Source organism: Chrysochloris asiatica, unplaced genomic scaffold, assembly GCF_000296735.1.
Source record: "Chrysochloris asiatica unplaced genomic scaffold, ChrAsi1.0 scaffold00160, whole genome shotgun sequence".
NCBI classification, from domain to species: domain Eukaryota; kingdom Metazoa; phylum Chordata; class Mammalia; order Afrosoricida; family Chrysochloridae; genus Chrysochloris; species Chrysochloris asiatica.
This window is the reverse complement of record NW_006408678.1, coordinates 3,590,332-3,617,722: the sequence shown is the minus strand read 5'-3', so window position 1 is coordinate 3,617,722 and position 27,391 is coordinate 3,590,332. Positions and strand designations below refer to the sequence as shown.

General features: G+C 43.7%; 1 protein-coding gene across 1 annotated transcript in view; it reads right to left on the bottom strand.

Moving 5' to 3' along the window:
• PAH (phenylalanine hydroxylase) overlaps window positions 1–27,391 on the bottom strand; it is a 101,056-nt gene that overhangs the window by 46,966 nt on the left and 26,699 nt on the right. The window contains exon 4 of the mRNA XM_006871087.1: window positions 4,396–4,484. Coding sequence (XP_006871149.1) covers window positions 4,396–4,484 — 89 coding nt within the window. The remainder of the gene's footprint in view (window positions 1–4,395; window positions 4,485–27,391) is intronic.

Below are 27,391 nucleotides of genomic sequence, written 5' to 3'. Positions count from 1 at the left end.
CCCCTTTAAATGATATCACTTCAATACTTTAATGGTATATGTATATATATATAAACATGGTCTGGGACATAGTTCACACACACACAAGACTATAGAGTCCTGTCTGTCTGACATTTCTCATCTGAAAAGGAGACAGTGTAACCCTCCCTGGTTGTGGTTGAGGTTTAATTTAATTTTATTTTTTTTAATGTTGGAGTCCTGGTGTGGCACTGTAGGATAAGCGCTCGACCACACGGTTGGTTGGTACCCCAAGGTCAGCAGTTTAAAAGCATCAACTACTCCTTGGAAATCCTATACAGGGTGGCTAACTGCATGGCACTTAACAACAACAACAATGTATGTTACCATATGATCCAGCCATTCCATTCCTGGGTATAATCCAAAAACAATTGAAACCAGGGACTCAAACAGATGCCTGTATACCAGTACTCACAGCAGTATTAGTCACAATAGCTAAAAGGTGGAAACAACCCACGTGTCCATCAGCAGATGACCAGATAAACAAAATGGGCTACATGCATACATAGCACAGTAGAACGAAACACTGCCCAATCCTGGGCCAACCTCACTACTGTTGCCACGCTTGAGTTGTTGTAAGTGACAGTTAAGTAGGTTCTGACTCATAGTGACCCTGTACAGGATTTCCAAGGAATGGCTGATGAGTTTATCACCGACCTTGTGGGTCAAATCGACCTTGTGGTCGAGTGCTTTATCCCATAGTGCCACAAATCCAATCACTGATGAATTACTAAGAGGGCAGTTCATTCACACGGGGGAAACAGAAGACATGTGAGGATGGACAAGCAACTCCAAGGAAGCAAGAACCATCTAAGGCTACCCACAGTGAAAGACTCAATCAACTTGGCCAACACTGATTTAGATGTTTAGTCTCCAGAACTGTAAGAAGATAAATTTCTCTTCTTTAAAGTACAAAAGAGAAAAGAGAATGCATGTAAAGCATTTAGCCCAGTGTTCAGGCTTAGATACTAGTATTAGCTATTCATAGTCTCAGCTTTAAGGAGCTCTGGTAGCGTAGTGGTTACGAGATGGGCTGCTAATCTCAGGGTCAGCAGTTCAAAACTATGAGCTGTTTTGCGGGAGAAAGATGAGACTTTCTGCTTCCAGAAAGATTTACAGTCTCGGAAACATTATACAGGGTCACTATGAGTCGAAACTGAATCCACAGCACATAATCACCATCACCATCAGTCTCAGCTTCATAAATGTTTGTCAGGGAAGAAGGGCAAGAGGGAGCTGAGGAAGACAAGGATAAAGGAGAGATGGGCAGAGAGCAGTCTGGCTCTCTTATTTCATCTTCTCAGTGAGCTGAAGATGGTAGGCAGGTATCGTCTGCCCTCTCCTGCAGGAACAATCAATCCCTCCTCTGCCTCATTCATTTCTCAAAGTGGCTGTTTTGGAGGCATGGATGTGACATATCAGGGCAGACATCTGGGTCACTGCCAAGGGTAGGAGCCAGGGGAGAGATCATACTGAATACTCTAGGGCAGAGCAGAACAGAGGGTCCTCTCTGAAAGAACAGCCTTGTCACTGCTCGGCGCTGTTTGCAGATCACACAAGGAGGCCAAGGCTGGCGGGTTTGTTTGTCCTTGGCCCACATTCCAGGACCTGATGGGAAGAAACAGGAACAGGGAGAGCCTGGTGCCTCCTCTTTGGGGGACCATGTACCTGATAAATTGCGTTTTTATGATAAAATTCACAATGCTGAAAGGCCCAGGAGCCAAAAACTTGGGTTGGGTTCCTAAAGAAGAATGAATTTCAGAGTTTTCTGGCCAACCCGTACACCTCTGAGGGAAAAAGATTTAAAAAGCCTGTTGCCATCAAGTTGATTCCAACTCACAGAGATCCTACAAAATGGAGAAATATTGTCCCTAGGTTTCCATGTTTGTAAGTCTTTACAGAAGCAGACTGCTACATCTTTCTTCTGTAGAACTGTGGGTTGGAATTCTCAATCTTTTGACTAGCAGCCAAGCACTGAACCATTGCACCACTAGGTATGCTTGAGATAAAGAACACAACCACAACAACAAAACCCAAACCCACTGTTGTCCAGGTGACTTTGACTAGTCGTGTTCTTACAGGGTAGGGTATAACTGCTCCAGAGGGTTTCCAAGGCTGTACTCCTCTTAGTTTGAACTGATGACCTTGTGGTTTACAGTCCAGTGCTTATCCTACAGCGCCACATCAGATGGAACACAAACTATCTGAGCCACCCAGGGACCTTGGTTAGAGCAGAAACCATCCTAATGGGTAAGTCCCATGGATGGGAGCATCAGGGGGCCAGTCAGTTGTCCTGAGAAATAACATCATGGGAAATGCTCTGCTTTCTTTTCTGCTCTGAAACCTGGGGACCAGGGAAAGTATTCACTTTTGTTTCTGTTGATAAAATGTTTTCTCACTGCAGAAATCTATAAAATACAGAATAGTACCGAGAAAGGAAAAAGAAATAACTGGAATTATGGGAGATCTTCATTTTATTCCACATGCTTTTTTTGTATTTTCAAGTTTCCTACAAGGAATTTTACTATCACAATTAGAAAATAAACTAGCATAAATTGTCCATACTTTAAAAGTCCAGCCTGTCCCTGCAATCTCTCTTCCTTTGGCTCTGTTTTCACAGAGCCTGGAATTGTGCCATCAGTTAGACCTTTGTCTTCAGGCCTTAGTGAGCATGGGTTGAAAGTCCAAAGACTCAAAGGTTAGCATAAAAACAGTTGCTTTCTAGTCAGTTTTGACTCATGGTAACCCTATGTATTTCAGGGTAAAATTGTGTTCCATATAGTTTTCAGTGGTTGAGTTTTCAGAAGTTGAATGCTAGTATTTTCTTTCAAGGTACCTCAGGGTAGACCCAGACTTCCAACTTTTCTGTTAGCAGCTGAGTATGTTAATCATTTACACCATTCTAGGACTCCTTAAGAAAGCCACTTACCTCCATGGGCCCAAATGAATCTGCCTCTAAACTGGGAATGCCTTTATGAAGCGCCCCATAGAGCAATTAACAGTCTCCTAAGGAGCTCTGGTAGCGTAGTGATTATGAATCGGGCTGCGAACCTTAAGGTCAGCGGTTTGAAACTACCAGCCGCTCCGCGGGAGAAAGAGGAGGCTTTCTACTCCTGTAAAGATTTACACCCTCGGAAACCCTGTACAGGGTCGCTATGGGTCGGAACCGACTCGACGGCACTTAACAACAAACAACAAGGAGCTCTGGTAGCGTAGTGGTTACGAATCGGGCTGCTAACCTCAAGGTCGGAAGAAAGATGAAGTTTTCCGCTCCCCTAAAGATCTACAGCCTCGGAAACCCTGTCATTATGAGTCGGAACTGACTCCACGGTACTTAACAACAACAATAAGGAACCGCAGAGATTCCTGCTGGATGACAGGAAACAATTACTAACGGCAACAGTGTCCAAGTCAGTTAAAGCTACTAAAGCCATTTGCCTGGCAGGGAATAAAGGGTGGGTCATGCACTGGTCAGGCTCTGTCAGAGCTGCGTAGAGTCCCAGTCCAGGGTGCTCCTCCCAGCAGCCTCCAGCAAAGCAGAGGAGGGGAAGCACAAGAGCCCCCTGCCCAGGTTCTCTACTCAGGAACAGCTAGAAGGTCCCTTCCCTGACCACTGGATATAGTCCAGACCTCTTGCACTCTGACTCCAGCCCATTGCCCCATCCTCATCCGGCCATATTCACCTTCTACCACATACTCCAGTCACCACTAGGCTGTTTGAAGACTCTAAGCCTTTGTGCATACTGTTCTCTCAGCACTATAGGATTCTCCCTTTTCTTATTTGATTAGCATTTACTCAGGGTCTAAGATCTAATTCCCATGCCACCACTCTCCATGCCTGAGAGAGCTAGGAGTACTGTTGACTGTTTCCCAAGAATCCAATTCAACTTCAGTCATTGTACAAGGTCAGACAAGATTTTACATCTGTGTATGTGTGTGTATATAAAACCAAAACACCAAAGCAGTTGCTGTTGAGTTGATTCTAACTCCTGGCGACCGCACGTGTGCAGAATAGAACTGTACGCTACAGGGATTTTAAGGCTGTGATCTTTGAACAGCAGACCATCAGACGTGTCTTCCCAGGTATCTCTGAGTGGATTCAAAAATGCTTTCAGTTAGTAGACCAGTACTTCACTGTTTGCCCCACCCAGGAACTGACTATGTGTCTATTTGTCTATAATGTACACAGTTTCTGGACAGAAGTTTGTATTGCTGCAATCATAACAGGGGTTGTGATAATGACCCTTATTAATCTTTGCTTCCCCAGCACTGGCAAAAGTAGGCACCAGCTACACATCTGTAGAGCAAGCACATGGAAACACATTCCTCAAAGGGAAACACAGGGAATAGGAAGTCACCCTAAGGCCATGGACTCACCGGGTGGTCTGCATCCAGTTCTGCTCCGTAGCTGAGAATCTGATTGGCAAATCGATCCAGCTCTTGAATGGTTCTGGGGAACCAGGGCACTACAACACAGAAAATCAGAGCAGCAGGGAGGTTTGAACCACTGATCACTTGGTTAGCAACCTAAGCACTAACCCACTTTAGCCACTGCCTCATGATATAGCAGAGTGTTTTTAATGATTTTATTTAGCAGCAGGACATTACACGCAACTCCACAATATAAATTAGATAAAAACCAAAATTGCTCTGTTGGAAGTAAGGCTGAGCCTCTGAGATCGTCACCCTGCTCCCCATCATGTCTCCTTCCGAAGGCCTCAAGCATCCTGCAAAGTCCTTTGATCCCATGTTGTTGTTAAGCGCCCCTGCGTCAGTTCCCACTTACAGCAATCCTGTATCATTTCATAGGAGTGGCTGGTGGTGCAACCTTGTGGTTAGTAGTCCAGAGCGTATCCTACAGCTTCACACAGAACTTCAAGTCAGTTTGGAAACTGGTAAACAGGAATGAACTGAGCCAAGTGATCTGGGATTTGAAGATGCCCCGTGGCTCCTAAACAAGTCCCTGAGCTTGTTTTGGAATAGTACAGTGGGGGAGGAGAAGGGAGTCCTGGGTTGTGTAGCCCACAGTGACTGCAGAGGGAAGGACCCCAGAGAGAAGAGTGGGTGGCAGCATCCAGATCCCTGTGGCTTACACAAGAGAACACACATTGGGGAGGGATTATTGCTGTTAAGTGCTGTCAAGTTGGTTCCAACCCATAGTGACCCTGTATCAGGCTTCCTAGGAGGAGTAGCTGGTGACCTTGAACCACCGACCTCACAGTTCAAGCTGACTTTGCAGTCTAGTGCATAAACCCACAGCACCACAAATCTGGGACTGCAAGTTTCACCAGGGCAGGGGCCATGAGAGTCCGTACAAGTTTCCAGGCACATGGAGGGCAGGAATACAGGGAGGAAGGAGAGGAAGGAGGAAAGAGGCAGAAAGAGAGAGAGAAAGAGAAGAGAAGGAAGGGCTGAAGGAAGGGAAGAAGAGATCATGGGAGAGAGGAAGACGCTCTGGCTAACTTCTAAGGAACTGATTAATCACAGAAACCACCTCCACACAATGTCCACTCTGGTCTTGTGGCCGTTTCTGGAGAGTCTCCAAAATAAGGAAGGTATTATAACCCCTATGATTCGCATGAGAAACCAGGCTCTGGAAGTCTAAACTGCGGGTTTAAGATCACACAGGAAGTGAGAAAATGGTAGACATCCGTAGAAACCAGAGGGCAGTGTAAACATGGTGGGAAGTCAGGAAGGGAGTCCAAGGCATCCAATGTTTCCCTGGAAACGAGGTTTAGAGGAGAAGATGCCCAACTTGCTGTCAGGCAGGTCTGGTTCAGAATCCAGTCTCCACCATCTGCCTACTATCCTCTATGCGCTTCAGTTCCCACCTCCATAAAAACAGACCAACAATTGGAAGATTAACAAGCTGTTAGGTTAGGATCAGTACTGGATTGTTAACTGTAAAGTCAGCAATTCAAACAGCATGTTTTCCTCAGGAGAAAGATGAGGGGTTTCTGTCCCACCCCCCACCACACCGCACAAGATTTACAGTCTGGGAAACCCTCCCTCCGCAGGGTGGCTATGAATCAGATTTGACTCCATGGTAATGAGTTTGCTTTTGGTTGGTGTTTAACATTTCTGGTGGAACATCTTCTTTAATCTGAGGACTGCTGCGAGGAATAAAGGACACAGCCCGGTGTCAGGCACATAGATGGTGGCTCAACACTGTATCCTCCTTGGTGGTGGTGGTGGTGGTGGTGGTGGTTATGTGCCGTGGAGTCAGTTCCAACTCATAGTGACCCTGTACAGGGTTTCCAAGGCTGTAAATCTTTACGGGAGCAGAAAGCCTCATCTTTCTCCCGTGAAACAGCTGGTAGTTTCAAACTGCTGACCTTAAGGTTAGCAGCCCGATTCATAACCACTACGCCATCTGAGCTCCTTAGTGGTAAGTAAAGGAGCCCTAAGGGCACAATGGGTTAAGCTAATGGTAAGGTCTACAGTTTGAACCCACCAGTCACTTCTTAGGAGAAAGACGAGACAGTCTGCTCCTATACAAATTTGTTGCTGTTGTCAAATGCCAGGATGTTAATTCCTACTCAAGGTGACCCTGGATAGGAGGAGCGGCTGGTGAATTTGAACTGCCAACCTTGAGGTTCAAACCAACTTTTTGGTCCAGAGAATTATCCTGCAGTGCCACACCAGGACTCCTACAACTTCAGAAACCCTATAGAGCAATTTAACCTTGTCCTAAAGAATCCACTTTATGGCCTACCTGCGATAGGGCAGGAAAGAACATGTGTGCCATCTAGTGGCTGTACGTGGGAAATGTCACGATATAAGCATGAGAACTTCAGGGAGAAAAATCAGCTGCATAAAACATTCCTCCAAAAACCACGTTTATCTCCACGGTGTTAGTAAAGGCCACTTATTTCCACAAATCTAAGGTTCTTGATGGAGTCCTGGTGTGGCAATGTGGTCTAATGCGCTGGACTGCAAAGTCGCTTTGTACCGCAAGGTCGGCAGTTCAAGCTCACCAGCCACTCCATGGAAGTCGTATACAGGTTCACGATAGGTCGGAACCGACGTGACGACACTAACAACAACAGCAAGGTGCTTAAGCTTATATTATCTGCTCAGAATTATAATAAAAAGTAAGGGTCAGTGCTGTTCCAAGTACATTATCCATTTTGTAGGCATGACAGGTATCACCACAGTGTTGTGAGGTGCTGTTGATTTGATTCCAACTCATAAAGACCACATGTGATAAGTAGAGCTTCCCCAGAAGGTTTCCAGGCTGTAATTTTTATTGACTATTGTTGTTGCTGTTGTTATGTGCTGTGGAGTCGGTTCCGACCCATAGTGACCCTGTACAGGGTTTCCGAGGCTGTAAATCTTTATGGGAACAGAAAGCCTCATCTTTTTCCTGTGGAACAGCTGGTAGTTTCAAATTGCTGATCCTGAGGTTAGCAGCCCAATTCATAACACAAGGTTTTCAGTTGTGTGGATTATGAGAAGCTATGGACAACATTGCAAAGTATGTGTATTCCGGAACACTTAATTGTGCTCATGAGGAACCTGCATACAGACAAAGAGGCAATTTATTTGATCAGAATAAGGCAACGCTGAATGGTTTAAAATTAGGAAATATCTGTGTCAGGGTTGTATTCTTTTAACATACTTGTACAATCTGTATGCTGAACAAATAATTCGAGAAGCTGGATTATGTGAAGAAAAATATGGTATCAGGATTGGCAGAAGACTCATTAACAACCTGCCATATGCATATGATACAACCTTGTTTGCTGAAAGTGAAGAGGATTTGAAATACTTACTGATGAAGATCAAAGACCACAGCCTTCAGAATGCATTGCATCTCAATTGAAAGAAAACAAAAATCCTCACCAGTGGACCAATAAACAACATCCATATAAATGGAAAGAAGATTGACTTCATTTTGCTCAGATCCACCATCAATACTCATGGAAGCAGCAGACAAGAAGTCAAACGATGTATTGCATTAGGCAAATTTGCTGCACAAGAACTTTTTAAAGTGTTGAAGAGCAATGATGTCAGCTTGAGGAGTAAGGTGCACCTGACCCAAGCCTTGGTATTTTCAATAATCTCATATGCATGTGGAAGTTGGACAGGAAGAATAAGGAAGACTGTAGAAGAACGGATGCATTTGAGTTACGGTGTTGGAGGAGAATATTAAAAGTACCATGGGCTGCCAAAAGAACAAATAGATCTGTATTGGAAGAAGTGCAGCCAGAGTTTTCCTTTGAAGCCACAATGGCCAAACTTCGTCTCTCATACTTAGGACATATTATCAGGAGGGACCAGTCACTGGAGAAGGACATCGTGTTTGGTAAAGTGGAGGGTCGGGAAAAAAGAGGAAGACCCCCAAAGAGATGGATTGGCACAGTGATGGCAGTGATGGGCTCAGGCTTAACAGCGATTGTGAGGTTGGCACAGGACAGGGCAGAGTTTTATTCTGTTGTGCACAGGGTCGCTATGAGTCAGTACTACCTTGATGTCACCTAACAACAATCTTTACAGAAAAGAAATCTGGTGGTGCTGTAGGATAAGCACTGGACTGTTAACCACAGATTGGCAGTTCAAATCCAGTTCTAGGCTCCTAAAGCCCAGTCTACTCGCTATGGATAGATATTATTTATAGAGCGCTTGGCATGTGTTAAACTGGTTGTGTGGTGGTTAAGTGTGAGACTGTTAGTGGAAAGATTGGCAGTTTGAACCTACCAGACGCCCCATGGGATAAAGATGTGGCTGTCTGCTTCTGTAAAACTTGACAGTCTTAGAAACCTTCAGTCCTATAGGGTCACTGTGACTTGGAATTGACAGCTATGGGGATGTGCTAGGCAGGAGTCTTGGCCATGCTGTGGCTAAATGCTTGGCTGCTAACTGAAAGGTTGTTAGTTCAAACCTACCAGCATCTTCACAGACAGAAGACTTGGTAGTCTGCCCCTGTAAAGAGCCCAGCCTAGAAAGTCCCATGGGGCCACTCTACTCACAATTGACTCAATGAGACCCACAGCAACATGTTCTAGGCACTGTCCTAGACACTTCACATAGCCTACCTCATTCTAGCCTCACAAAACCCCCGGAAGTAGAGGTTATTATAATTCCCATTTTACAGATGGAAAAACTGAGGGACAGGGGGATAAGTCTGATGATAGACCTCTGACCTCCTTGGTCCCAGCTGCCTTGTCCTCAGAGCCTGGAAAAACTCAGCACCAGGCTCCACTTACCTAGCAGGGAATCTGACTTCCTGCTTCACTGCCTGGACCCCTACCCAAGCCTTCTTCTCTCTTATTAAATAAAAACTACCAGTGACCTGCCTTACACAGTGACTAGAAATGGGGTCTGTTTCCCACAAGAAGACTTCCTTGTAGTCTGGCTCTGGATCTCCTATGAGACTATTCCTGTTTCTCCAGAAGGCTGCTAATGAGGGGCTGCACTGAGAGACCCACCTGGACTAGGGGCCCGTCCCTGTCCTCAGCACTTTGCAGTATTGATAAGCCCATCATCTTATTTCCAAGGCATCCCTTTCCCATTCACTCATTAGTTCTCTCTACCAGGGAGGAATCACCCCATAATTCCAGCATACAACCAGTCCTTCTTGCTGTAACCGCTTCAGACATGTAGGACCTTTACACTTGTTAAAGGAGAACCCATACATCTACTGAGCAGGCACTGAACACAGAGAGGTGAGCACAATCAAGTCTTCACCCTTGACGTGCATACACTTTGGTGGAGGAGATAGGAAAGAACAAAGGAATCTTAAATGTCCAGAAAACCCTTGAAAAGAAATAAAGTCAGATAAGGAGATGGTATTTTATATGACATCCTCAGACCTCAGGGTGAGTGTTCTGGTGGTCTGACACTGTCTCACAGAACTCCCCACCACCCACTGCACACAGCCCAATGGGATCTGAGACCCCACGCCTGGCTATGTGTCTCAGCAAGAATTAGTCTAGCAATGTTTAAAGGCCTAGACAATGAAACCAGACATCTTGAATTTGACTCCTATCTCTGTACTTAACCAGCTATCAGACCCAGGACAAGTTGTTAAATAAAAAAACAAAACAAAAAAAAACACCTCTCCGTGCCTCAGTCTTCCCATCTGTAAAATGATGATAGTAGTCTAGGATCAATTTGAGGATTGTTATAGTGTTGTTAAGTGCTGTTGAGTCAATTCTGACTCATTGCAACCTTGTATAGGGTTTCTGAGGCTTTAAAACTTTGGGGAGCAGAAAACCTCACCTTTAGCCCTCAGAGTGACTGGCAGGCTCAAACGCAGACCTTGTGGTTCTCAGTCCAGTGCTTATCATATGGAGACACCACCCTCCAAATATGAGGTTAAATGAGTTAAAATATAAGGAGTCCTGGTGATACTATGGGTTAAGCACTGGGCTGTTAACCATAAGTTGGCAGTTCAAATCCACCTTACAGTTGTTCACCTGGTAGCTCCAGAGGAATTTTTTGTTACAATGCTTTTCATTTAACATAGTACAGAGAACAATGGGTAAAAAAGAGTAGATTAAAGAAAGTCCAGAATCAAGAGTTCACGTTTTTCAGCAAAGCTAGAAAGTCTGCCACTTATTTCACTGTGTGTCTTTGAGCAAGTGTTTTACCTCTCAGAGCCTTACTTTCCTGATCCATAAAATGGATAGAATCTATTTGTACATGTTGTCACAATAAATTCAATATATAGCAAACATGACACATTTGGCATAGAGACCAACCCAAGTGCTTATCTAAAGGTAATGATTAGATTTTAATAAGAGGGGGAGAAAATGAAGGGGAGAAGAGGGAAGACTATGGGTCTAGCACAGATATTAACAGGCTTTCTTTTCTTGGGACTTGGTCTCCCCCTATGTAAAATGAAGTGTGCTGGATTCATCTGCTGCTGAAATCCCTGGTGGGTTTCATATCCTGAGATCTGTGAAATGCCTCTGAGGATAAGGCTGGCCAGGGGGCACTCACAGCTCAATCGATGTGTCAACCTTACTTGTTCTGGAAAGACACTCACTGTTCCACAAATGCTTTACCCCCCATACAACTTCCTTTCCTCTTCTCACCAAGGACACATACTCCACAGATGGAAGCATTTTTGAGCTCATCTTGATGCAGTTGCGTGTGCTAGCCATCTCCCAAATAACCAACAGGGGGCAGCAGAACCATTATAATACTATTTCTAGGTACAAGTTGTTTATGGGGGTTCTTTTTTCCTCCTCCAAAGGGAAAAAACTAGCTGGGTGATGTAGCCTAATACATTTACAGATCTCTTGATAGGGGGAAAATTGGAGACTTCAAGAAGGTTGCAAAGACCCCAAAGATTCAAGTCTTGGCAAAGAGAATTCAAAATAAATGTAGTTTACCCAGCCTTTTAACAGGACCTGAAGCACCCGAGGCAGCTTGAAACACAGCAGTACCAGATCATGGGGTGCTCACTCCAGCCCAGAGCCCTGAGTGTCCTCGGGCATCATCATCATCATCAGAAAAAGGTCAGAACAGAGCCAGGATGGCAAGTGGCAGAGCTTGGTGGCTAATGCTCGAGCCAGGTTGCCTGGGCCCAAATCTGCTACTTTGTGATATTGACACTTTGTAAATGACTTCACCCTTATTTCCCAAGTTTTCCCATCTATGTTGTTGTTGCAAAGTGCACCTCTGCATATGGTTTCTGGGGAGGCTTTTTAAATATTTGCAGGACCAGAAAGTTTCATCTTTTTTCCCATAGAGCGACAGGTGAGCTCAAGCCACTGACCTGGTGGTTGGCAGTCCAGTGTTTATCCTATGGTGCCAACCTGTTGTCATGCAGCCAATTCCAACCCATAGCTACCCAACAGGACAGAGTCGAAACGTCCTGTAGAATTTCCAAAACTTTAAAGGTTTATGGACACAGATTGCCACATCTTTCTTCTGCAGAACGGCTGACAGCTTCAAACCACCAGCTTTGTTGTTTAACCACTTTGTTGTTAACCTAAGTGCTTAGCCATGGTGCTACCAGGGATTCTTAAGATGACTATGATGATAGTGCATACATTGTTATTGTCAGGCATTGTCAAGTCAGTTCTGACTCATAGCACCTCTGTAGAGTGTCTCTGAGGAGCACCTGGGGGGTTTGAACTGATGACTTTATGGTTTACAGTCCAGTGCTGACCCTACAGGGCCACACCAGGAGTCTTGATAGTGCCTATAATAATATATAGTAATGATTCATTGCTGATGGTGGTGTTGATTGCCACTGAGTCGATTCTGACCCATGTGTGCAGAGTAAAACTGTTCCAGAAGATTTTCAAGAAAGCAAATCACCAGGCCTTTCTTCTGATGAACCTTTGGATGGGCTCAAATTAACAACTATTTTTGCCACCCAGGGACTTCAATAATACATTTAATAATGTATAATATAATAATTATGTAATAACAGATAGCAATAGTGCAACCTCAGAAGGTTGATGGGAGAATTAAAACGAGCCAATACTTGTATGGAGTCCTGATGTGGCACTGTAAGATAAGCCCTGGACTGCTATCCAGAAGATCAGTGGTTCAAACCCACCAACACCTCCTTGGAAACGCTATATACGGTCACTATGTGTCGGAACTGACTTGACAGCAGTTAACAACAACAATACTTACATAGTGCTTAGAATAGGACTTGACATGTAATAAGTGCTTGGTATCATTATCTACATTGTTGTTAGCATTACTTATACAGGAGTCTTGGTGTGATGCTCTAGGATAAGTATTGGACTGAAAACCACAAGGTCAGTGGTTCAAACCCACCAGCTGCTCCTTGGAAACCAGAGACAGAGTCGCTGTGAGTCGGAATTGAATCAGAGGCACTTAATAGAGCAGCAATCGTTATTGAAAACCAGACAATTAGGGGTGGTACACACTTTCTCCAAGCAGAAGCCCTGCTCTCTCTCCTTGGAATCCACTCCTCTAGACCCTCCCCAGACATTATGTCCCAGGAGTCCTTGGGAAGTCTATGTAGAATCCAGATAGAAGGAGGAGCCAGGCCAGGCATAACAGTTAAGAGAAGGGAGTTTGGCAGTTTTCACCTTGGAGAGCAGGGGCAAAGCTTAAAGAAATGAGAGCCAGGAAAGGCAAGTTCTGAGTGTTGGGAAGAGGAGGAATTGAGGTTCTGGTGAACAGGGCTATCAAGCAAACTGTAAGAAAACACTAGGTACTTGAGGAAGAGAAGCCAAAGAGGACCTCCAAACTAAATCAATTACGAAGACTGTACATTTGCAAAAAACAAAAAATAAAATGTTTCCATAGAGTCAGTTCTAACACATGGCAACCTGTTTGTGTGGCAGAGTAGAAATACTCCATAGGATTTTGTTTTTGTGTTAACTTTACAGAAGCAGGCATCCAGCCCTTTGTTTCTCACTACGAGTGGGCAGTTTTGAACTACCAATCATTATGTTAATGTTGTTGTTGTTATTAAGTGCTGTTGAGTTGGTTCTGACATGTAGCGACCCTGCCTAGGGTTTCTGAAGAGAGACTGGTGAGTTTGAACCACTGACCTTGAGGTTCAAAGAGACCTTGCAGTGCAAACTGACCTTACAGTCAAGTGTTTATCCTACAGCTCCATACCAAGACTATTATGTTAATTGTCAAGTTCAAAAAAAAAAAAAATTGCTCTGATGCTTCATATTCATTCAAAGAGTATACACATCCTAGATTGGAGCTAGAGGTCTGAGTTCAAGAGTTACCTCTCTCATGTACAAGCGTGTGAATCTGAGTCTCTAGCTTTCCATCTGTGAAATGGGTGAGGCAACCGATCCCTACCCCCTCTCTAAGGTAAACTCCCAGATCGGCAGTTCAAATCCACCAGCTGCTCCTCAGAAACCCTATACAGGGTTGCTCTGAGTACAAACAGACTGGACAGCATGTAACAACATGTGTGGTAATAGAGTTACAGCAGCAATCTACTTATGAAAAATCAGCCATTGAAAACCCAAGTGGAACAGTTCTACTCGGACTCACATGAGTTGAGTTGACTCACCAGCTACTGATTAAAGGAAAGTTAAGATAGAAGCTAGAAGTCTAATGGGAACCTGATGAAAAGCTCAGGACCGTCTCAAGCCTCCCAGGATCTAGGGATAGTCACACTGTAAGCACCGAAGTCCCCAGCCCCTCAAACACAGCTTCCACATTGCCTTGCCCTTCCCCCGTGAAGGCCACAGTCCCCTACCCCCACCCGACCCGGTCTCACTCACAATGCTGGGAATCCACACTGACCCTGTGACCTAAGCGTCTGTCTTGAAACGTTAAATCACATTAGCTCATTAATGACCTTTCAAAATACCTCCTCGGTGGGCTGGCCTCTGCAAGCCCCTCCACGGCCTCCAGGGCTGCTGAGTTTGCTGGTTAATGAATGTCTTGGACAGGCTGGTGCAACAGAGACCCTCTGTGAAGCCAGAGGGACCCAGGGGGGCAGATCATTAATAAATATTGATTTGTCTCCAAGGGAAGCAGCCTGGCTGGACACCCACATCGAGGTTCCATTAAGTTGGGGTCAGCTGCTCAACGAGGACGCCAAGGGGCGGCTGACTCAGGATGCTCTCGGGCAAACGTTCCACAGGCCTGGCCTGAGCCAGGGTCAGGAACAGGCCCATTAGATTTATGGTCATTTGAGGTGCAGGCTGAGCACAGGGCAACCCCCTCCATCCACCAGGCTTTCACCAGCCCCAGGGTTTAGCCAACAAGGCACCCAGGCCTGTGACAGACTTCTGCCTCCAGACTGTCTCAGGAAGAGCAATAAATCCTCCCCTAGTGAGGTCACCCCCTCTTCCAGACTCCCGGATGTCTCCTCCAGCTTCACAGTAAAACTACTGCTTGCAACAATATGAAAACTTTTGAGGATGAACTCCTTTAAGAACTTTCTACTCTCCTTTTGAAGGAGGCAATACCATTTAGGAAGGTCTTGGCAAGAGTTGGTGAGCCAAGAGCTGGCTGACGGTGCCAAGCTTTTACCTCCATCCTCCTGGGCAGAATAGTCAGGAGTGGCAGGTTCAAGATCTTTTATCATTGGCATAATGGGCAAAGTAATTGATCTTTCTGTTCACATGTGTAAATGGGAGGCCTGGAACCATATGACTAACAGGGACCTAGTAGTTCAAGCTCACCAGCTGCTCCTCGGAAACCCTATACAGGGTCACTGTCAGAACCAACTCGATGGTACTTAACAACAACAGTCCATGCAGTAAGGAACCCAGGTGGCACTGTGGAGCTTCTCTCTGCACGGTCGGTGGTCCACCAGGCTTAGGTTGACAGTTCCTGTAAAGATTTAGTCTCCGAAACCCTACATAGGGTCATTATGAGTCAGAATTAACTTGATGGTGGTGGGAGATGTGTGGTAAATACAAGCTGTAAAGACTAAAACTATGTTGACATGAATGAAAATGAATGAATGAATGGAGTTGGTGAAGGCATATGAGTGAAATCATTAATAAAACAATGACCTGGAGGGTCATGATTCCATTCACTGGCTTAAACTGGACTTACCTTCTCAATACCCCTTTTAAGTCCTGGTATGGCACTAAAGAATAAGCACTGGACTGCTAAACACTAGGTCAATGGTTCAACCCTATACAGGGTCACTATGAGTCAGAACTAACTCAATGGCACTTAACAACATAAACTCCTTTTAAGATGTTATTTAGCTAATGGACTTAGCAAACAATGCACGGAGGGTTGTGCAGTTGGCAAGGAAATAGAAAATGTGTGTTATTTGCTTTAACTATGGTAAACATCCAGGCAGGCTGCTGTGAGTTAGGCATGTACCATGTTTTCCCAGCTTATTGAATGGTTACATTTAGGCTATCCAGCACCTTCCTCTGACCAACTAGACCTGTCCTGTTAGAATGCTGCAGTGATCACACCTCCATCAATACCACTGGTGCTAACATACACAACTGGGGTGAAGAGTGTGCTCTGCAGCCCAGTGGCCTAGGTTTGAATCCAATCCTGCCACTTCCCAGCTGTGTGAATTTGGACAAGTTAACTAGCTTGTTGTTGTTGTTAGGTGCCATGGAGTCGGTACTGACTCATAGCGACCTTATGCACAGCAGAAGGAAACACTGCCTGATCCTGGGCCAACCTCACTATTGTGTCTCCATCTGAAAAATGGGGATAACATGAACATATCTTTGATCAGATGTTTGTGAGTGTTAAGTAGGTTCAGGAATGTGGAATACTTAGAAAAGTGCCTGGAAAACACACACACATACACATAACAAAGATGTTATGTCTCACATACGGATCTACTGGAAGTTCACACAGTACACCCTGTACCCAGTCTGTCTTCGGAGAGCTCGAATGCACTGAGGGCTGGCTGGCTGCCCCTTACAATCTGCAGTGAGTCCAGCAGAATGCATAGATATCTCTTTCACATGATATCTCTGTCACTCCAGAAAGTCCTCCCTGCCCTGCTTGTGTGCCTCCAAAGTGAGAAGTCCACCACACTTCTGGACCACCATATGCACCCTGCCGTGTGGCAATCATCCTACACCTTGAACCTCAAGGTCAGCAGTTCAAGTCACCAGTCACTCCTTGGAAACCCTATATAGGGTGGCTATGGGTCGGAACTGATTCAATGGCACTTAACAGCAACAACAGACTACAAGGTTCCTTGGTAGCCCAGAGGCCTTGCACTCATCTACTAACCTCATGGTTGGTAGTTCAAACTCACCCCGTGGCACTGTGAAAGAAGACCCGGCAATCTGCTTCTGTAAAGATTACACCAGGAAAACTCTATGGTGCAGTTCCACTTGGTATCACATGTGGTTGCCATAAGTAGGAATGAACTTCATGGCAATAGGTGTTATTTTTGTTTGTTTGGTTTTTTTTTTAACTAGATGATAAGTCACATGACACCAGGTACCATGTCTGTCTTTTTCATTACTGTATCCCTATCATTAGGCAACCCTGGTGGTTAAGCACTGGACTGCTAACTGAAAAGCTGACAATTCAAACCTACCAGTGGCTCTGTGGGAGAAAAGATCTGGCAATATGACAATCTGTACCCTTAAAGATAACAGCCTAGGAAACTCTACGTTGTTGTTGTTACGTGCTGTCGAGTCAGTTCTGACTCATAACCACCCTGTATAGGGTTTTTGAGGAGTGGCTGGTGGGTTTGAACCACTGACCTAGTGGTTCAAACTGACTTTGTAGTCCAGTGCATTCTCCTGCAGTGCCCTACCAGGACCCTACAGAAACTCTATAGGGAAGTTTTATCTGCCCTATAGTTTCACTGTAAGCTAGAATGGTCTCAACAGTATAGAACAACACTATCATGGTGACACACTGAATAATGTCTATGGAATTAATAAATAAATCATCAATGGAATTAAGTGAAAAAGAAGTTGTCAAAGCAGACTGTGCAGTTTTTAGGGAGGAATCGTGAGAGAAGGAAGAAGATAGCTTGAATACGCAGTGTTTCAAAAAGTAAGGGCCACACACTTTATAAAAACTAAGGTAACAGAATATTCCAGGGGGATCATGGTGTCAAATGCTACAAAGATGACAAGGAAGATGAAAACAAACCATAAAAATGTATTGGCTTTGGTGATGGGGGGTTGTTGGGAAACTTTGAGAGCAGATTCAATGAGTGGTGAGGTTAGAGATGGGAATCTTCAAAGCCAAGGAGTTCAGATCCAGCTAGAGGTATGTGAAAGTGCAATCCACATGCTGGCCTCCTGACTCTAAATCTATGGTTCTTCCTGAGCCGCTAGGATATTTCACTCTACCCAGAATGAGTGGAACACTGACAATGGGTTATAATCATATTACATAGCACCTTATTATTTCCTTCAATTGAGAAGAATACACCTGCCACACAGAGAAAGTAGGTTTTCAGTCATGTTCCTTTTAACTTTCACAATCTTTTGGATGAACTCAAAGAGCTCCCCATGGTGGCCTGATTTAGCAAAGATCTGGAGGAATTTGGGGATGTGGGCTGTTTTAGTCAGCTGGTGTTGCTGTACTAGAAAAACCAAAGTGGTATCTTCAACAACCAAATTTATTTCCTCAGTTTGGGAAGCTAGAAAACCAAATTCAGGACACCAGTTCTAAGGGAAGGCTCTTTCTTTGTCAGCTCTGGGCAAAGTGTTTGTTTCAGCTTCTGCATCCCAGCGTTCCTCGATCCTTTGGTGATCTTCATGTGGCATCTTTCTTTCTCCTGTTTGACCTTGTTTAGCTCTGTGCCTAATGTGTTTTGATGTCAAATGTGGTTGGGTTTAAGACATACCATACACAGATATGGTCTCATTAACATAACAAAAAACCTATTCCCAAATGGGATTACATTCACAGGTATAGGTATAAGATTCCAACACATCTTTTTTTGGGGGGGTAAGGGAAGGAACACAATTCAATCCATAACACGTGTTGTGCCTCTGCCATAAGATTCACTGTATATCTCTATAAAAGACTCAAGGATAAGCTTACTAACACATTTTGTGTGGATCCTAGATGCCAGGCACTTTATACAAACCATTTCATGTAGTACAGACACCTTCACTGACACATAGATATCTACATTTTATAGACAAAAAAAGCGAGGTCTACAGAGGGCAAGCAACTTGGTCAAGCAGCTACAGTCCAAGAATTGAACTGGATCAGTGAAACTCCAAAATCTATTGCGGCCTCTCAACTTCACTTTTCTATCTCATTTCCTAATACTGAAGATGAGAATAATATTATCTGCCTGCATTAATTACCTGAATTGTCTATTGCAAAGCTTAAACAAGACAATCAGCTGTGGCGCTGTGGGATGATGCTTTGGACCACAAGGTCGGTGTGACCTGCAAGGTAAGTGGTTCAAATTCACAAGTTGCTCCTGGCAAACCCTACACAGGCTCACTTGAGTCAGAACAAACTCAGCATCACTTAACAACAACAACAATGAGAAAGAGTTCTGACAACACTGGATTTATTATTTTATGATCGTTCCCTAGCTCAAAGACCTATGACCTGACAAATAAACTGAACTACAGAAGGATTGGAGGAAGACTCATTAACAACCTGGTAGCGTAGTGGTTACGAATTGGGCTGTGAACCGCAAGGTCAGCAGTTCAAAACTACCAGCTGTTCCACAGGAGAAAGATGAGGCTTTCTGCTCGCATAAAGATTTACAGCCTCAGAAACCCTGTACAGGGTTGCTAAGAGTCGGAACCGACTCCACGGCACATAACAACAACAATATTAACAACCTGCAATGTACAGATGATACAACCTTGCTTGCTGAAAGTGAAGAGGACTTAAAATACTTACTAGTGAAGATCAAAGACCACAGCCTTCAGTATGGGTTGCATCTCAAGGTAAAGAAAACAAAAATCCTCACTACTGGACCAATAAACAGCACTTTTATTAATGGAGAAAAGATTGAAGTTGTCAAGGATGTCATTCTTCTTGGATCAACTATCAACACTCATGTGTTGGATTGGGGAAATCTGTTGCACAAGACCTTTTTAAAGTGTTGAAGAGCAAAGATATCAGCTTGAGGACTAAATGTGCCTGACTCAAGCCATGGTATTTTCAGTAACTTCATATGCATGCAAAATTGGACAGTGAATAAGGAACACCGTAGAAGATTTGATGCATTTGAATTATGGTGTTGGAGGAGAATATTGAAAGTGCCATGGGCTGCCAAAAAAACCAACAGATCTGTGTTGGAAGCAGTGCAGCCAGAGTGCTCCTTGGAGGCCAAAATGGCCAAACTTCGTCTCTCATACTTCGGACATATTTTCAGGAGGGACCAGTCTCTGGAGAAGGATATCATGTTTGGTGAAGTGGAGGGTCAGAGAAAAAGAAGAAGACCCCCAACAAGATGAATTGGCCAAGTGGCAGCATCAATGAGATCAAGTGCAGCAATATTAGTGAGGTAGGCACAAGACCGGGTAGTGTTTTGTTCTGTTGCGAATAGGGTCAGTATGAGTCGGTACCTAACAACAACAACAACAACAACAATAGAAGTTGAATTCATTTCTGAGTTTTCATTGTTAGGGAGTGAAACTGCCCTTGATAGAATGCAGGGATGAAACTAAACGCCAGCAACCCCAAGAGGCTCTGCTTCCAACTCTGAGGTTGGTGTCACCTCTTGTGAATGAGCTTATCCTCCCACTGTGTGTCTGCTTGTCTCCATGAGGCAGTCAGAACCCCAGCTGCCAGGACGTATGGTCACTGCACTGCATTCAGCACAAAGTCAGGTCATTACTGAAAAAGGCAGTCAATCCTCCTCAATTTCACAAATAAGTAGGTACTTGGTCCCCTACACATGTAGGGCCAGATGCATCAATACATGCAAAGTGAAATACACAAGAAAAGGCTTACAACTGAGAAGGGGACAAAAAGAAGGTGGAATCCTAGAATAGACATGCAAAAGAAGGAAACAGGGTAAGACCTCATATCTTCTGGATCCCTTCACTAGCCCTTAGCATGTTCTCTAGATAGGTTCTTAACACTTTGGAAACCATGAACCCTTTGAAAAATCTTCTTTCTCCAAATAATATTCACATACCATTTTGTTCACAAACCCAATAGCTTTCAGATCCCACTGAAGACTCCTAACCCCCTCTGTTGATCTGAAACTTCAGCCTTCTCAAGAGGTCTAAAAAAGGAGAAGGGGTATATAAAGAAGAAAGGAATAAACATATGATGTTTCTTTTGCTTTCTCATGATAATTTTCCCCTTAAATCATTGCTTCAAGAATTGATCCAAATAGGTTGATAGGGACACGCAACTTATACATTGGCTACCTAAAACGAGGGAATAATAACATTACTGGCTTACAAGGTTTTAAGAGGGAGTTTACTTTAAGAGTGTGGGGGTGGGGAGATAGAGACCCCACTGAATAGTTTTCATCTTGTCTAGATGGGTCTGGTGAAACAAGATGGGGATACGATTCTTATGATTCAATAGTGAATAACTGTTATCATGACATTGCGACTGTCACAATGTAAAGGTAGAACTTTTGTAACAAAAAGTGGGGGAGTAGTTAATCTTATAGTCCAGAAACAAAAGACCCTAGGGCCATCAAGAGAAAAGAGTAAAAGTGGAATGTGGGACCCTATCCAGAGAAGCAGTGACACCAGAGATGGAGGCAAAATGAGGACATGGAGCAAGAGTAGCTGAAGACTCTAGACTCATGGGAAGAGAAAGGTTGTGTACTGGCGACCAGGAGACAAGCTTGCAGAATGTGCCTGTTGGTTGTTTAAATGATTATACACTCCAGAGTGTTTTTGTGTACATTCCCAAACCACCCAACACCCCCCCCCAAAAAAAAAACAAAAACACACAACTCTGAGGGAATAGAAGCAAATACTGTTAAATGATGATACACGGAGGAGATTGTAATCATTGCAATGAAATGATGAGTGTAAAACTGTTGTTCTCCCATATAAACTATCACTCAGTTAACAATAAAAACTTAAAAAAACAAAAACAGAATTGATCCAAATAAAACAGTAAGTGATTCCAACTCAATTGCTGTTGATTGGATTCCAATTTATGGTGAGCCTGTGCATTTCAGAGTACAACTGTGCTCCGTAGAGTTTTTCAGGACTTTCTTCTTTCCTTTCTCTCTCCTTTCCCTTTCTCTCCTCTACAGTCCTTCTTTTTCTCTCTCTTCTTCATTTCTCTCTTTCCCCACAGAACATACAGTCGACTGGCAGTCTGAACTTGTTTTGATTTCACACTGAGGTTTTCTTATAATCACCACACAACTTAAACAAAATCCAGTTAGTGTCCATTTACTCCTGGAAAATCACTCCAACCAGATAAATCACTCAAAAAAGAGATGATCCTATGCCCCTGTCTACATTTTGTCCGTCTGCTTCTCCTGGCTGCAATCTGTCTCCGTGTAGGAATTTTCCATCCCTCTCTAAATGTAATGTCATGCAGAAGACTCAAAGGGAAACATAAAAGGATTAGCAGATTGATCGATGGAAGATATTAATGCTCTTTTATGTTGAGTTGAGGAAGGATTTGATGTCATCAGGAGAGAGGGTAGCAGGAGAATAGACCTCAAGTATTCAAAAGACTCTCTGGATTAAAATCCTATTAAATCCACATCGCCTTCTCCAGGAGGCATTTTAGAAGGTTGGGATTTCTTTAACATGTCACCGTAATTAACCTTCCTTTAAGCTGTTTTGGGTGGGGAACTTTAGCAATTAAGAAACTGAAAACTTTCATTTTCTATCATACACATGGCCTTTTGAAAGGTTTAAAGACTAGAATAGAAAGTGGTTTATCCTAATTGATTTGAGGGGTTCAGCTCTCCCACTTCAACCTGCTGTCAGACCTGTCCTGGAAATCTGAGCCCGTCAATATAAAGGGCATTTTGTCTAGAGAAAGAATCAAAGGTTCAGATCTACCACGATGCTTTTCTTTCTCTAATCATTCTCCCACTGAGTTTTACGGATGTTGCAACTCTGCAAATTTTTTAGGCTGTTTCTCCTAAAAAAAAAATCTGTTTCTTAGCCCATGCTCCTCTTTATGAAAACTACCCAGAAACCCAATGGGCCCACGTCTCCTTATAGGTGGAAGAAAACTCAGTCATCTCATCTCCAGTTGCATCCTTAGCAGCTATTTGTTTTCATATAACCTAAGACCCCAGTTCCTAGATAGTGCAAACGGTTAGCACACTGGCCTGTGAACCAGAGGTTGGAGGTTCAAGTTCACCAAGTGGTACCTTGGAAGAAAGATCTGGTGATTAACTTCCCCAAATTCAGCCATCGAAAACCACATGACTAATGCAACTAGTGCCACCAAATTGCAAATATGAAGAATGTTGAAAAGATCAATGTTTTGTTATATATAATGATTTGTTACAATAATTTTTTTTTTTTTTTAAAGAATTTTGCTCACACATGGAGTTGTCATAAGTGAGAGTTCTCCCCTAGGTAAAATAAGGTCAGCAAAAGGTATCAGGTGGAGGCAGCCAATGTGGAACAGGGTGACTAACCATCTGACAGAACAAGGGTCATGCTGTTCGAAAGGAACAGCCTCAGCAGTTTTTCATCACCAGTTAAAATGCCAAGTCAACTTCAAATATAAATGCCTTGCCACACTGAACAATGAGGTGAGGAACCTGCAAGTGGAACTGAGACCAAATTCCATCAACCCTGACAACACCTATTGCTTAGTTATATCCGCCTGGGTCTTGCATGTCCCTTGCAAGCCCCTGAACTCCTTCAACACAGGCAGTTTGCCCCCTCTGTCTCTAGCTCCAAGCACAGTGCCTTTTCCTCAGCAGCACTCAGCACACACTGGCTCTCAACTGCACAGAATCCACTCTGTGCCTGAAGACAAGACATGGCCTCAGCTTGTACAGTCAAAACCTAAGGAGTCTATTGAGGTACACAACCTCTGAGGTCATTGTCCAAATCTCGGGACGTATGGAAAAGAACTTAGGTGGCTTTTGAAGGTCTCTGTGCTCATGCCAAAGCCCCTGGGTAGTGCAGACAGTTTGTCCTGGATTTTAAACCTACAGACTGACAGTTGAAATCCATCCTGTTAACACTGCAGAATATGCCTGGTGACCTGCTTCTACAATGATTACAGCCAAGAAGACCCTTTGGAGCATGCTGCTCTGTAGCATATGAGGTAAGCACAGTGGGAACAGACCCAAGAGCAGTGGATTTTGCTTAGTTTTGGTTTGTTTTTATGGGTGCTTTCGCCAGTCACTCCCTGGAAACCCTATACAAGGTCGCTATGAGTTGGAACCAACTCAATGACACTTAACAACAACGTACCATTATTTGGAGCCGTGGTGTGGTGCTGTAGGCTAAACACTGGACTTCTAATTGCAAGGTTGGTAGTTCAAACCCATGAGTCGCTCCTCAGAAATCCTATATAGGGTTGCTAACAGTCGCAACCAACTCAATGGCACTTAACAACAACAATATATTTACAACAATGATGATGGTGGTAAGAATAAAGAATATCTTCTAAGTGCTTAAAACATGCTTTGCACTGTTCTCGCTGTTTTATTTGTGTGATTTAGTTAATCCTATAAGGCAGAGGCTCTCGTCACTCCCATTGTGTACAATGGGAGGCTGAGTGGGTCTGAAATTTGCACACAGTCATATTAACTGTGGTGAGCCCTGGTCCTGGGGTCAGGGATCCCACCTGTTCTTCCACATCCCCACCAAGGACCTCTTTCTGGAGCCTCCAGTTTGAGGTTCGTGCCCTTCCCCAAGAGGCCCCCCCGCCTGCCTGCCTGCCTGCCTGCCTGCCTGCCTGCCTGCCTGGCACGTGCTCTGATAGATCTGAGGTGGAATTCCAAGTGCGCACACCCGTGACCTGAGCCCATATGCACAGCCTTCCACCCTCAGCAAGGCAGGACCCTGGGCTGGGCTTCCTTGGCTACAGCCACAGGAGGCTGAGGGCAGAAAATGAGCCATCTCCCACAAAGACCTGGAAGCTGCCATTCAGATGTTTCAGGGATCTGTGCTAGGAGGTGGGTCCTGGCTCATCCCTATCTATATAAATGTTATTTTCAGCCTTGGATGCTGATATTATCTCACTATAGGATAAGCACTGGACTGCTAACCATAAGGCCAACAGTTCAAACCCACCAGGATCACTATGAGTTGGAACTAACTCAATGGCACTTAACAACAAAAACAAAGAGCTTCAAAGTTCTACCAAGAAACTTTTGATTTTACAATGAAAAAATAATAATAATTTGATTATTTAGGGGAAATAATTATTTATCTGAATATGCTTTAGACTCTACAAAGCAGCCACTTTGTCCTCTACATCCTTTTAAGGGTAATTAACCATGACAAGAACTGCATGCTCTCATTTATTCAGCCCTACAATGCACCATTGACTATGCAAAGGCATTTGACTGTGTGGATCATAACAAACTATAGATAACATTGTATATAATGGGTATTCCAGAACACTTAATTGCTCATGAGGAACCGGTACATATACCAAGAGGCAGTTGTTCAAATAGAACAAGGGGATATTCAATGGTTTAAAATCAGGAAACGTGTGCATCCGTGTTGTATCATTTCACCATATTTATTCAGTCTTTATACTGAGCAGATAATCTGAGTAACCTGATTATATGAAGAAGAGAATGAATGCAATCAGGGTTAGAAGAAGACTCATTAACAACCTGTTATATATGGATGATACAACCTTGCTTGCTGGAAGCAAATAAAGCTTGAAATATTTACTGACAAAGACCAAAGACTACAGCATTCCATATGGACTGCACCTCAATGTAAAGAAAACAAAAATCCTCACAACTGGACCAATAACTAGCATCATGATAAAAGGAAAAAAGGTGGAAATTGTCAAAGACTTCATTTTGCTTGGATTCACAATTGATGCTCATGGAAGCAGCAGTTAAGAAATCAAATGATGGATTGCATCAGACAAATAAAGATGTCAGAACAGCAAAGGTGTGTCTGACCCAAGCCATGGTATTTTCAATCACCTCATAAGCAAGTGAAACTTGGACAATAAGTAAGGAAGACTATAGAAGAATTGATGCATTTGAGGAGTGATGGTGTTGGTGAAGAACACTGAAAGTGCCATGGACTTCCAGAAGAACAAACAAATGTGTCTTGGTAGAAGTTCAGCTAGAATGCTCCTTAGAAACAAGGAGGTAGAGGTTTTGTCTCTCATACTTCTGATTTCTTATCAAGATGGGTCAGTCCCTGGAGAAGGACAAAAATGGAGGGTCAGTGAGAAAAAGGAATACCCCTAACAAAATGGACTGACTTAGTGGCAGCAACAATGGGCTCACGCATACAATTGTGAGGAAAGCACAGGACCAGGCAGTGATTGGTTCTTTTGTCGCTATAAGCTAGAACCGACTCAACAACAATCGCACAACGTCCCAGGCACTGTTCTAAGTATTGACTTTATGCATGATCTCATTTCATTCTCACAAAATTCTATGAACATTTGAACATCAGAGAGGTAAAAAATTGGCCAGATGTCTCAAAACTAGCAAGTAGCAGAGGTAGGACTTGAACAGAAGTTTGTCTAACCCTAAATCATCCCTATTAGATTACTGCTCTATGATGTTCCAGGAAACAGCCATGGGCAGCATGCCAGCAGGGAGGTAAGAAGACAAATCCAGTCTCAACAGTGTGTGTATTTACTCATTCCCTCACAAATATCTGCTGAGAACTTTTTTGCTAAACACTATGCTAATATCAAAGATCATATGTGCCTCCTCAGTACACTGGGTTGATATCACGGTCAACAGACATTGGCTACAAAAATGGGGTAGGAGGCCATAAAGGCAGGAAGTGGCTGGCTTACAAGCTCTCATGAGTATACTTAGTTTCATGTGAGACCGGTAATGTAGAATCCCCATGAATAGTTTTCCTCTTGTCTAGATGGGTCTGGTTAAAGGGGTTGGGGAGTATGGGGATAGAATTTTATGATTCAATAGTGATTAGCTGTTATCAGGACTTAAGGCAATGGTCGTAACTGTAAATGTAGAAGACGTGAAACTAAAAGGGGGGAGTAGTTAAGCTTTCATTTCAGGAACAGAGGACCCCAGGAGCATCAAGCAGGAAGAGAATAAGTAAAGTGTGGGATCCTAACCAGAAAAGCCACAGCAGCAGAGACAGAAGCAGAGGAGATGACACAGAGAGATAGAGCAGCTGGGCCCATGGAATAAGAAAGGTTGGGTGTCTGCATGCAAGAGTCTGCTTTGCAAAATGTGCATTTGGGGCATTTAAACAAATATATATTTTCTGTGTGGTATGTGTACATTAAAAAAAAAAAAAGGTGTGGGCAAGGGAGAAGAGCAGAGTGCGGGACCCTGTCCAGAGAAGCAGCAACTTTCAGAGATGGAGGCAGATGATGATGTGGAAAGATGGAGTGGCTGCGGACTATGGACTCAGGGAGGGAGAGGGTCTGTGTGCTGACGGCCAGGAGGCAGGCTTGTGGGATGTACCCTTTTACTGTTTAATGATGCATGCAGGGAATTGTAATTATTGCAATGAAACGAAATAAGATAGGACGAATGTAAAGCTTATGTTCTCCTGTGTAAACTATCACATAATTCACAATAATAACTTAAAAAAGAAGTGTTTTTATGCTCCTACTGACATAAGAAATAGTTACCTGGAAGAAAAGGAGAAATAGCTGGAGGAGTCCTAATGTGGTGCTATAAGATAAGCACTAGACTGCCAACTTCAAGGTTGGTGGTTCAAACCCACCAGCTGCTCCTCAGAAACCCTATAGTGGGTCACTATGGATCAGAGCCAACTCAATAGCATTTAACAACAATTAAGTATCTAGGAGTTCCTGGGTGATGCATACCGTTAAGTACTTGGTTGTTAACTGAAAGACTGTCAGTTGGAACTTCCAAAAAGTCACAGCTATGAAAACTCTATGGAGTAGTCTTATTCCTGCATATGGG